This window comes from Dendrobates tinctorius, unplaced genomic scaffold, assembly GCF_039654945.1.
Source record: "Dendrobates tinctorius isolate UK_male_01 unplaced genomic scaffold, ASM3965494v1 ptg000384l, whole genome shotgun sequence".
NCBI lineage: Eukaryota > Metazoa > Chordata > Amphibia > Anura > Dendrobatidae > Dendrobates > Dendrobates tinctorius.
Window position 1 is genome coordinate 2,706,669 of NW_027362050.1, and position 13,022 is coordinate 2,719,690.

Sequence of the window (13,022 nt, forward strand, 5' to 3'; positions counted from 1 at the left end):
TTGCAAAAGCAACAAGGTTCCTTGGTTCCTGTATATTTGGAGGGCATCCCAAACCCCCTCCACAGGTTGTGGTCCTAAAGCAGGGTCCAGACACCAATTGGACATTACTGGGTCCGTGTGCAGCTCCGTTGCCCTCATCCATGTTGCGGACAGGCTGTACCGACGCTCTGAAGTGTAAAATTGCACTGTGTCATATGAGACTAGTTCATGGTGTCGTTGACCAACCATGATCACACGGACTGCACATTGACCAATAAAATACACTCAAGAATTAAAGTGGCACTCCGGGGCTTTTTTTTTTTTTTTTTAAATTTCACCACCGGATATATATATCAGTAACAAGACCCATGTGTGCAGTAATTACCACTGGCCGTCCTCTACGGTTTCCAGATCTGCTCCGGTCCCTCTATGCCATCTTGTGACTGCAGACCTGACAAGCCAAAAGTTGCTGGATACAGTCACCATTTCTCTTAAAGAGGATATCCAGAACTTAGAAAACCAAAAAAATTTACCCAAGCACTAACATACAGGTAGTTACTACCCACCTGCCTGTTGTGCCCAGCACCGTTCTTCACTGCCACAGACCGCTCCTGCCAGGGATTCGGCTGCCTCTGTTAAAGTCACGTCGACAGAACGGCTTCATTTCCACCCTGCCCTGTCGATGGGGCGTGACTGTCAATGTGATTCTTATTGACAATTGGCTCACCCAGTTAGGCAGCGGGAAACTGGCTGTCAATCACAATGATATCAAAGTCCCGCCCCATCAACAGAGCACAGCGGAAAAGCTGCCCCTCCTGTCGACATGGCATCAGCACAGACAGCTGAATCGCTGTCAGGAGCGGTGTGTGCCAGCCATTAAGAGCACTGGGTACAACCGGCATGGTGGAAGCAACTACCAGTTTGTGAAAAACCAAAAAATGTGTGTAAGCATACAGGGGCCAGATCGCAGTGCCCCCCACCGCCTTTGCATGCAGCATTAGAGAAGACACCATTTGGACCGAAGACACCACGTTGCCTCTGGTGTGAAATGTCAATCGGGAGCACACTGCCCCCAGGCAGCAGGTAGCTAGGAGGCTGGGGAGCTGCACGCTCCTGAACAAACTGAGAAAATCCCTTTCAATTTTATGTCATTTAAGAGAAAATTGCTATAAGTAGTATTGAATTTGATGTGGCATGGAGGGTTTGTAGACAGAATTTTGGAGTAGAATACGCAATAATTTTTTGAATGCAAAAAACAAAAAAAACAAAACACAACTTAATCCAAGATCTGATAGCCATCAATATATTTTTAATATAAAAATACAGATTTACATTTCATGAACAATAAAAAGTGCTTTGCTTTACATTACACATTCAATGAATACCTAAAAATGAAACATTTCTGCGGATCAGGAACTTTGTATATTGACAGTAGATAAAAGTTGGAGGCTCGTTTACACCGGCGCCACGTCCATGACGATAGTCTCCATCACAGAACACAGGAGGAAGGATGGAACATTTACCGTTCTCCAGTAGTGATGAGTGAATGTACTGGGATAAAGTGTTATCTGAGCATGCTCGGGGGTCCTGTCTTCTGTGTTCTCAAAAAATATGTCCGAGTCCCCACGGCTGCACGTCTAATGGCTGTTCGACAGCCACAACCCATGCAGGGATTGCCCGTTAGGCTGGTGAACCACCACAAGACATGCAGCCGCGGGGACTAGGACATATTTGGCGAGCACACTGAAGATAGTTGGGATTCAAGCATGCTCAGAAAACACCTTATCCAAGCACACTCGCTCATCACTATTTTCCAGCTTTAAAAAAACGAGAATATGGACATGGGTACATTTGTGTAAACAAACCCCAAAAAGAAACTTGGTGCAGATTGTTTTAGTAAGTAAGTCACAGTATAATAATTCACATTACTGAAGGCAGCAAACATCTCATACCTGTACCACAAATACATGACGCCTGGCACTGCTACCAAACCAAGCCAGCAGTGAAATAACTGCATGTTCCCGACCCACGTTGCCCGACGCCGTGTTAGTGGTTAGACCAGGTAAAATAGTAACTGGCAGTAACAAGAGGCGGCAAATTCATCACCCCGGCATGAGTGGAGTGATCAATTTAGCACAGGATTAATGTAGGTTCTTACTTTTGCCAACTCTTCATTGGCTTACTTTAATTTCCAACCTAAAAAACTAGCGCCTGGCGATGATAAATTTGTCACTCCACTTTTTTTTTTTTTTTTTTTAGAGACTTTGGAAATTGCACATTTTTCTTTTTGGTGCACATTCATACATTTGTCCAAAAAGATGTACTTGCAATGAAAAGAAGGCGTCACTTTTGCCAGATTTCTGGCACAACAACAGTAGCAAAAGCGGGAGAATGTCAGGCCATTGGCTTTATGCAGAACTTAAAAGAAATCTGACAGCAGGTTTTTACCTTCTAATCTAAGAGCAGGATGATTTAGGGTCCGAGACCTTGATTCCAGCGTTGTGTCACTTACTGGGCTGCTTGCTGTCACTTTGATACAAATCTGTGTTTTCTGCTGCAGATTTAGCAGAGGTCAAACGCTGAGCTCTGCATAACCCTGCCCACACCACTGATTGGCAGAAAGCTGCCGATCAGTGGTGGAGGTGTGGTTATAGAGAGCAGGAGGCGGGCCAAGAGACACCTAGTCCTGTAGTGATAATCTCCTGCTGATAAGACACTGATTTTGTTGAAACTGGAATCTGGGTCATGCTGCTCCCCTATGACATAGCAAAAACCAACTGACAGATTCCCTTTAAAATACCCATGTACCGATCGGATTTTTATACTCCTAAGAAAACAAAGGAAGTTACACACATTGTTAAATTCAATTTAGTACGTTAATATCAATACACAGTATTTCTGTAATTAGCTGCAACATTAAAACCCCAGAGAGGTTCATTACAAGAACAGACACTTAAGGAATCAAATCATTTACAGAAAAATTTAAATATATAAAATATATATATCCCCGAAAACCTGACACTGTCTAAGCATGTAATACTGACCAACATCAAAATCTATGCATAATCATGTCCTGCCAAGTGCACGACCTGAGGCAGTGATGTTAACGGGGGGGGGGGGGCTGCATCCTGATTATTGGACTAACACTGACATCAAATGGTTTGTCTTCAGTTGCTCTCCCTTCTTTCAGCCTAAATTACTAAGCCAACCAGTAGACAGCCTGCCCCGATTTATCAGTGTAAGCTTACAGGAGACGGAATAACTTTCTGATCTTATGTTAATTTTTTTATTTTTTTTCTTTGGGGGAGGCGGGGGGGGGGGGGGGAAGCAGTAACTTCTATTTTTCCCCACCTGTTTTGTCAGTTTACTACATGGGATAAATATTTTGTTAGTCCAGGCAATTTTACCTTTCCAGTCAGTGTTGAAACACCTATACAGTACACTGCAATACTACAGTATTTCAAAATAAACCACCTAAATGCTTCTGTCACAATCGACCGTGGCATCTAAGGGTGTGCGCGCACCCAGAAGCCTTTTTGCAGAGTTTTCGGTGTGGGAAAGCCAAACATTTTGAGTGACTTCTGCTCCAAAAACTTTAAGTGCACAAACCCTGAGCAGTAAAAGTGTTGCAATCAGATCTAGCTGTGTTTTACAGCCAGCAACCAGCGTGTACGCAGCGGACGCTCCATACAGAAAGTGTGCGCATCTGCGCGCATGATACAATTACTATATAACAAGATTAACGCACTGAGCAACAGGTACTAACTGCCTACAAGCCAAAAATCTAAAATTAAAGACTCGTTTAGTGTGTAGCAAATTTTCATTAAAACTGTCGGTCTCAACTTGCAAGTACCGATGAGCGAACATGCTGGGATAAGGTGTTATATGAGCATGCTCGGGTCCTAACCAAGTGTCTTTGGCGTGCTTTGAGTCCCCACGGCTGCATGTCTCGCAGCTTTTTGACAGCCACAACACATGCCGGGACTTCATGTTTGTTACACTATCCCTGCATGTGTTGCAGCTGTCAAACAGCCACGAGACATGCAGCCGTGGCGACTGGAACATATTATTTGAGCATGCCGAAGACCCTCGGCTAACACCCGAGCATGCTCAGATAACACCTTATCCCAGCACACTCGCTTACCATTTGAAAGTATCGATTCTTGGTACAGAGCAGCATCTATTACATGAAGCCCCTCGCAGCAGGAATGTGTGAGAGCTACCCTACTAAAATGTAAAAAAAATTTTTTAAAAAAAATGATCAAGATATTTTACAACATTTACATTCACAATTTTAAAGCAGACTGAACACTTGTTCCACCATCATGAATTTCATGACAAAATTGCATTACGATTAAAAAAATAAAAATAATAATAATTCTACTCAATTGACGAGTGTCAGCATAAGAGGCTGCTACAATGTAAACCGCAGATCTCGGGACTCTACAGCTGGCCTCACATCTCGGAGAACAGTCAGAGGAGGACCTTGTTCGGGCAACATCTACTCCTCTAGACTTCCTTCTTACATAAACGTTGGGAATAGTTTCTTAATTAAAAAAAAAATAAAATAAAAAAAATAAAGAGGGCATGTCGAGATCCAACATGGCCGATCCTTCTTCCGGGGCAGTCTGGGAACCCCCCATACTAATTCTAGAGAAGCTGGTCCTGCCAACTTTGATGTGTTTGTCAGACATTTCCCCCAATGTGATGAATTGATAGATTTCGTTCTCGTAAATCGATCATGGAAAGTAGACGGCCGCTCGACTGCTGCGCGATCCAGAAGATATTAACTCAGATTATGGCTTCGGGAAACTAGAGTAAACGCCAGGCGCAGGATGGTTTGGAGAACGTGGTATTATTAAAATGAGAAAAAGTACTGAGGCTGGGCGGTTTTCTCGTCATCGTCTCGTCCGGTCCCAGCTTCACAGTCCTAATTTCTTCTTGTGGAGGAAATAGGCATCGAACCGCGCCATGGCATATTCCTTCAACAACAAAAAAAAAAGGGTTACGACAAGTGAGAACAATGCAGCGCTAATTTTCCATGCTTTCTGAGTTACATCCTGTATATTAATCCAGATCTACGGCTCGATTCATTAGTTTTCTCTAATTCTTGAGTTTTATTACCAATCCTTACTTTAAAACTTTTTACAAAGTTGATCGAGCTCGGGTGTGACCGTACGTTCCTGTGATGAGTTTTTTTTATCGCATTTTTGATGTTGCAGTTTTTGTCTTTTTGGGTATGTCTGTTTTTCCTACTCCCCATTCTCTATGACCTCCCAAGACCGTGACCCCAGTGGAGACAAATCCTCCACCATTCATTGCTTTCACCATCCTCTATGATGACTGCGCCAGGACAAGTCCATTGGTTCTACAAGTAGTAACTAGTGATGAGCCAGCGTGCTGGGATACAGTTATCCGAGCGTGCTCGGGTGCTAACCAAGTATTTTTGGCGTGCTAGTAAATTTTATTCGACTCCTCGCAGATGCATGTCACATCTGTGTAACAACTGCAACACATGCAGCCGCGGGGACTGGAACATAATTTTCGAGCACTCTAAAAACATTCTTAGCACCCCAGCACGCTCAGATAACTGTATCCCAGCACGCTCGCTCATCACTAGTAGTAATCCATCATCCTCTGCGATGGTTTATCCTACACTGATTACATAAGGAAAACTACACAACTCTTGTCGTTGCAGACAGATAATTGCAAGCCAAGATATTTACTTAGCAAACATAACCTAGATCCATATTAACAGAGTATGGCGTAACATGGGAGAACTTTTAAAATAACCTTCCCATTGATTTTTTTCCCTTGTTCTTGTTATTCTAATGCAAATTCCCCTTTTTATGCAATAGTGGGCAAATCATAAAAACAGTGATTTAAAGACGCCGCCCAGCAGTTTTATCTTTCCAGCGCTGGCCTGATTGTCTTACTCTTGTAGGTCTAGTGTACTTATTTCACTGAAGTTCTGCCTCCATCGTGGTTGCCACATTTCATTCCTCTATGCTCGGCTATTAATCTCAGATGAAATCGATTTGCCGGACCTTGGTCCCAAAGCAGCGTCAGCATTCCCTGTGATCCACCTCCCACCCACTGACACCCTAGCCTAGGCGCATCTTCCAATTTCTAGAAGCCGAGGAAATCAGCAAGTAGGAGGTCCAGGGTCTTACAAATCGATCCATTAGATAAGTGAATAGCTTCTGTCAAAGGCTGGACTGCAACCACCTATATAACTGTACAACAAAAGCTGTGTAATCATCATCAGTATCTGTGATAGACGTTGGTCTGCTTTTCAAGGTGGAGAACTTATGCAGTAGATTCCTTACAGTTTTTATTATCGTGACATGGTGGCCCCTCTTCAGGGAAGGGGAGTCATGTGATGTCAGGATGCAGTTGATTAAACACGACAGTAATGTTTATACAGCGGCCTGCGATATCACAATGCACAATTCCAAAAATTATACTCACCATGTACCCAAATTCAATAGCTGAGATTTTTGCTTGAATAATAGACCAGAGACCCCAGAAGAAATGGGATGCGAGGGCAAACCTACAAAAAGACATCAACCGGGAATAAGAGGTATTATTCTATAGATCTGTGAAAGCTGTGTACACCCAGACACAACATACGGCATTGGATTACTATGTGAAGGTATTCATATGAAGGCTGACGAGTCCTGCTAGGATTATATTGAATGTTCCTTGGCTTTAAAGGGGTTAAACCATAAATGCAAATCACTGATCACACTATTTGGACCCCAACAAACCCCAAAAATGGGCTCAATAGTGCCCTGTTTGATTCAAGCAATGGTCCTGCATGGACATCACCATTCCATCCATGGTCTAATGGACTGGAAGATCACCAAGTACAGCCAGCGGTACGCTACTTTCAGCAATCCCATAGATGAAGCAGTCGTGAGGGTGCGGCACCACCACTCCATTCAAGTGGGGCACTTAAGACCCCGTCTGCGGGACAGGTGAGGACTTTCATTTTTTTGCCCCTTTATGAACACAGATTTTTCATGTGATAAAGTACAGACCGTCTTTATCTTAGAGGTTTATTAAATCTGAAAGCAGCCACAACGCCCCTCGATCTGGATGCAATGTCGGCACATTACATAGGGAGCAAATCTTTTTGCAGAGTTTTAAGAGCAGAAACAAAGTTTTAGAAAAATTTTTAAGAGTCTTTGCCCCAAAATCTCCTTAAAAAATTCTGTGTGAACATGAGCCAGATACTCTGCTCGCCACGTGGTGGCGCTGCCAAAAATGTCAACACTTGCTACAGCCGATCGCTGGAGGTCCCAATAGCCAGTTTGCCCAAAATCATATTTTTTGGGGGGTATCATTGCTTAAAAAAAAAAAGTATCCAAACTGAAAAACCTCTGGCAATTATAAAATGCACGTCAGGACAGACTCACCTGTTGATCTCTATTAGCATTTCATTCTCCACTTTACTTTGCTCTTCATTGCTCAGGTTTTCAAAGCCGGGCTGAAACTCCGCTATGTAACTGGATATAAAGTGAAGCTGAAAAACAAAACAGATACAAGTCAACAGTCAGGATTCAGCTTCTCCTGATCAGACTGCTGCATCGTGGAGACGTTAGGACACCCGTCTGGATGGCGCAGATGGGCTACACTGTGGCCAATCTTTAAAGGTAAAGCACAGAGTTATTAAAGCAGCTTTGTATAACGAGATGAACACAAAATAACTCACAATTTGCAAAACTGAGTTAAAGGGAACCTGTCACCTGATTCATGCTTTCTAAACCATGGGCAGCATGAATCAGAGCCGGGTATCTCTTTCCTTTGTAGCGTTCCAATGTTTCAGAGAAAATAGTTTACAGAACCAGGCAGGGACCATAACTTGAGATGTGACTAGTCTGGGGCCACCCTCCTCTAGTTGATTGACAGGTCTCTCCAATGTGGACAAACCTGGAGGTAAGCAGGAAAAACTCATCTGTTGGGGCAACACAGGACTAGTCAGGTTTATTTATGGCATCTGTCTGTTACTTCAAACTGATTTCTCTGAAACGCCAACGCGTTTCACAGAACCAACCCTGGCCTTTAATCAGGCAGCAGGCTCAGATGCACGCCGCCCGTGGTTTTGGCAGCATGAATGCATTGACTGGTTTCTTTTAACTATCCAAGGGACCCAATAATGGGTCCAATAATTATGGAACTGGAGGAAAAAAAAAACAAAAAAAAAAACCTCTTTAGAGACGTTAATCAGAAGCAACAGTCATAAAACAAATACCTGCTGTTTCTTTGTGGGATACTTTGAGAAATTGGCTTTGAAGAATGGGAATTTCTCGTGGGTGTAATCGTACATCCATTCGCAAAAATGATTTCCGATGTCAAACCCCCTGAACGAATAGAAATGAGTGATTATTAAAAACAAAAAAAAACAAAAAACGGTGTCAAACCCCAGAGATCGGTTCCGCTCTTAGGGTCATATCAATACATCCCAAGCCCGGGGCTATAGACGACAGCAGCGCAGAGCTGTAATCTGATCACCGCCGCCTGCGTGATCGCAGATCTTTGACACTAAGCAGCTTAAAGCCGCGTGCAGCTCCGACGTCATGGAAGAACTCAATGTAGCAGAGCGACATCTCCTCCGACGAGGCTCGTAAACCCCACACACATAGGGAGACTACTCTCTATAGTCGTCCCCGTAATGTCCTGCATCATTTACCCCCAAACTCCGGCAGCTCTGGTTAATTATCACAAGACCTCATGCTATGAATACAGGAGCGCAGTCATACTGTTATTAACTCCTTCCTGACCAGGCCTGAAAGCCATAATTGCGTCCTATCATTTTCATTTATTGCCTCTTTTTCATTCGTTGGCTGATGTGACTTATGTTAGCTTCGTTTTACGTGGGGCAAATTGTATTTTTTTTTTAGTGTGGTTTTGAAAACAGACAAGTTACTGTGAGAAAAAAAAAATTATGCAACAAAGAAAATTAGAAAAATACCAAATGTGTTTTTTGTTTTGAGAAAGGCCATTTGCCGAAACGTGCGTTGGGGGGGTATACATGTGGCGAGACCTCCACTTGCTGTCCCAACAGGTAAAGTTGCCTCTATTGTTTAAATGTATACAATGTTAATGTTTATATCCATCTACACCTGTTTGGCTGCATCTGACAACCTGGATTTGGCGCAATTTATCATTCCATTTTACATTGTCATTATGCCTTAGATATGCCTTATCCCTATTTGGTCTCACTTCCCCTTGTATGGCCCGTTTGCTTGCCTCAGTGCTGCCATGGTCATTCTGACTCAAATTTCCCCCATGTTTTCTTGTCTCTGTTCACACTATAAATAAAGATTTAATTTTATTTTTTGATCGCTTTATCTTTTCCTTCTGAGTTAATTTCCTTCCTGACCAGGCCTGAAAGCCATAATTGCGTCAGATCATTTTCATTTATTGCCTTTTTCATTCGTTGGCTGATGTGACTTATGTTAGCTTTGTTTTACGTGGGGCAAATTGTATTTTTTTTTTTTACTGTGGTTTTGAATACAGACAAGTTACTGTGAGAGAAAAAAAAAAATTATGCAACAAATAAAATTAGAAAAATACCAAATGTGTTTTTTGTTTTATAATAAAATGTATTTTATATAGGAAAAAATATGGCACATTATCCACATTTTATTTCCCTTATGTTCTATATATGTATTTATTTTCCATTATTTGTACCCCAAACAATTACATTCTCAGTTGTGATTTTTTTTTTTTCACTTTATTGCTCAATTTTTTCCCCCCACTGTAACTGGGGCATCCATAGAAACCAAAGTTACAGGGGAAAACGGCTCAGAATTGCATCACACATACCAGGCACAGCACTGCTATACTGTCCGATGTGGAAATAGTGTGATCGCCAGATCCTACACAAGCATCAGCAATGCCAATGCATCTATGCACTGAGCGCTGTGTAGCCAGCCAAGGACTTAACCATTTCTGTTTTTTACCTTGAGTTCCGGTCTGAGGGGCATAAGTGGGAGTGATGGGGGAATCAGTAAATTAATAGATCTTTTATTTGACAGTTTCGGAGAGCTCTTTGAATTTTTAAAAATTTGGGAATGGAGAACTTTTTTTTTTTTTACAACTTCTCTACTCGATATTGAGGGGTCACTGGAGTTTTTCATCAGTCCACAACAGCAACGACTTTTAAATCCTTGTACATTAGCGGTAGATCTAAGAAACAGCACCAAGTCAATCTATGACGACACCTTTGGGCAGTTACTGGGAAATATTGCAATACGTCTTTTTCGTTTCAGAGATGTGAGATTTACTTTAGTAAAGAAATAAAATGTTCACGTACCTATAATTGTAGCTGCTGTACTCAAAATCTATCAGCATTAGTTTCTGCTTTTCACAGTTCTCCCTTCCATCCAGCAATAGGACATTTCCTGAAAATACAATGAAAAACACTGAAAAAAAAAAAAAAAAAAAAAAAAAAAAGTGCGCCGGAGAAAGTGTCATTACACCATAACCCGCAGCCCACTCTGCTACCTCCATAGTCCTGTCCACAAAATGTGGGCAAATATTCCCATCCCAGTATAAATGGTTGCGATGGAAATACCCTTTTATGTATTAAAACACTGGATAGAGAGTGTCATTTAATCCTGCTCAAAAGGGCGAGGGAATGGGTGGCTTACAGTACGACGAGCGGTTATCAAATTTGGAATCATTAGGGATGATCTTATTTCTATATACAATAAGGGGACAGTACAGAGTTCTGTATAATGACCTTTTCACTTCTAGGCATGCGACTGACAGGGGGCATCATCTACATCTAGAGGAAGGAATGTTTAAATCAATCACAAATGCGGATTCTTTACTGTACAAGCAGAGCGACTAGGGATTCTTTACTCTACAAGCAGTAAGACTTTATTTTTTACTGCATGTGCAGTAATGGAACATTCTTGTTAGATGATATTGTAATGGTCAATCGCTTAAAAAAAAAAAAAAAAAAAAAAAAAAAAAAAAAAAAACAGTTTAAAGAGTGGCCGGATGCCTTTTTTGATCAATATAATATTACAGCTTATGGGTTCTAAATTCTGTGATGGGGCGTTGATCCAAGGAACTGTGCAAGCAGCAAGACCCCGGGTTCTTTACTGTACAAGCAGCAAGACCACAGAACTCTGCCATATGATGTTATATAGTTTACTAAACAAAAAAAAAAAAAAAAAAAAATTTGAGGCGGGTCTGGATGCCTGACTTGATAGCAATATTACAGGTTATGGTGACTGGTTACCAGGATGGGAACCCAATGAATTGATTGCTGTATGTGGAGTCGGGAAGAAATTTTTCGCCCCATATGGGCAATTAGCATCTGCCTCATGGAGTTTTTGACTTCCTACGGATCCACACGTTAGGGTATAGGTTTTGCGCCATAGACTTGTGCTTCATTCACCCTTAAAACCACGATACTATGACAAAAGTGTATGGAGTCCACCCAGCTCTTCCATGTTAGTAGGCATGTCAGTGGCTTTTTTCTCTCCTTCCAGTGAGAAACATGCAAGCTCAGCCAAGCTTTACATGTATATTTAGGGGGGGGTGTCTATCAGCCAGATCTAGAGTTCTCCATTTATGGCCAAAATAAAGCAGCAGAATCTGCATCTAATCAGCCCTGAATCCGACTATGAACTGAACGCAGAGTCCCCTCACCGGCTGTCTTACCTTCCTGACAGTCGTTGTGACAAAATACAACAGGAGAAGGAGTGGCTTCCAGCAAAGCCCTGGAGAAGAGTAGAAGACAATCTTGATTAACCTAGCATGTATTCACTTAAAGCTGCTGATTTTTCTTAGTCTTGTTTCACACTAGCGTTTATTCGACACGGCGCCGCTAAGCCCCGCCCCCTGCCGACTCCCTGCCCGCCCCATCCGGTCATCGCCGCCGACTATCGCACATGGACGCTTGCGATCTGCGCACCCTATCTTTAGCATAGGGTGCGCAGATCGTGCGCTAGTAGGATTTTGGCGTGCGCTGCGCACTTTTGAAGGTGCGCCCGTGCGTGCTGAACGCAGCATGTTGCATTTCGGCGCGCACGGTGCACCTTCAAAAGTGCGCAGCGCACGCCAAAATCCTACTAGCGCACGGCCAGCGCATCCTATGCTAAAGATAGGGTGCGTAGGTCGCAAGCGTCTATGTGCGATAGTAGGCGGCGATGACCGGATGGGGCGGGCAGGGAGCCGGCAGGGGGCGGGGCTTGCGGCGCCATGCGCTGCGTGGAATAAACGCTAGTGTGAAACTAGCCTTAAAGGGAACCTGTTATGTTGATGGTCTCTGCTCTGCAGGCGGGATGGTATAGAGCAGGAGGAAGCGGATCAGACAGATTTGTTTTTTTCTGTTCCAAGTTTCCAGAAAACTTGTATTTTTTTTTATTGAAATACCTTGTGTTTGTATATGAGTCCAGTGGACGATCCTATTCAGGGATTGAGTCTTCCCTGTAATGTGTCTGTAGGGGGAGTGGTCAATCACCAGTAGGACCGCCCACTGGACTCTTACATATAAACACGGATTTCATTGAATAAAATACACTCACTTATGAAGAAAATACCTGAGGTTAGCCATTTCTTTAGGAAGATTGTAGCTTAAAAAAGTGTTCTGCTTCTTAGCATGGGATTCTCTTGTGAACTTAATCTTCAGGACCTGCTTCAAGTACCTGAAATGGGGGGAGAAAAAAAGTAAGAATATATCTGCAGCTTAAACCAATGTCATCGGCTTTGGTCTTATAGTAAGCTCTAAGAACAACGTTCAGTACTAGAACCTACTTGTAGATGAACGCGCCCGTCGCTCGGCCATCCCCCGTCACACAAAGTGCATTACTGTCCCCTACGCAAAGATGAGCCCAGAAGAGCCCTTACAGAATGACAATGACATCTGATTCCTTGTGACGAATTTTAGGGGCTCTTCTGCCCCCAGGAAAAGTGCTGATTTTGTAGAAAATCTAAATTTCCCTACCGCAGCCTAGAATAATTAACTAAAGTCCTTTTACACTTACCAGAGAAGGGCTGAGACAGGAGAAGAAACAAAT

The 13,022-nt window shown here is 42.8% G+C and overlaps 1 protein-coding gene across 2 annotated transcripts in view; it reads right to left on the minus strand.

The window, feature by feature from the left end:
• Positions 1-1,268: 1,268 nt before the first annotated feature.
• Positions 1,269-13,022, minus strand: part of CHKA (choline kinase alpha) — a 30,704-nt gene continuing 18,950 nt past the window's right edge. For both annotated transcript variants that reach the window (XM_073563306.1, XM_073563305.1), the window contains 7 exons: positions 12,546-12,650; positions 11,665-11,723; positions 10,304-10,391; positions 8,237-8,345; positions 7,401-7,507; positions 6,451-6,532; positions 1,269-4,961 (listed from right to left, as the gene is read on the minus strand). In XM_073563306.1, the coding sequence (XP_073419407.1) occupies positions 4,902-4,961; positions 6,451-6,532; positions 7,401-7,507; positions 8,237-8,345; positions 10,304-10,391; positions 11,665-11,723; positions 12,546-12,650 (610 nt within the window). In that variant the 3' untranslated portion in view covers positions 1,269-4,901. The remainder of the gene's footprint in view (positions 4,962-6,450; positions 6,533-7,400; positions 7,508-8,236; positions 8,346-10,303; positions 10,392-11,664; positions 11,724-12,545; positions 12,651-13,022) is intronic.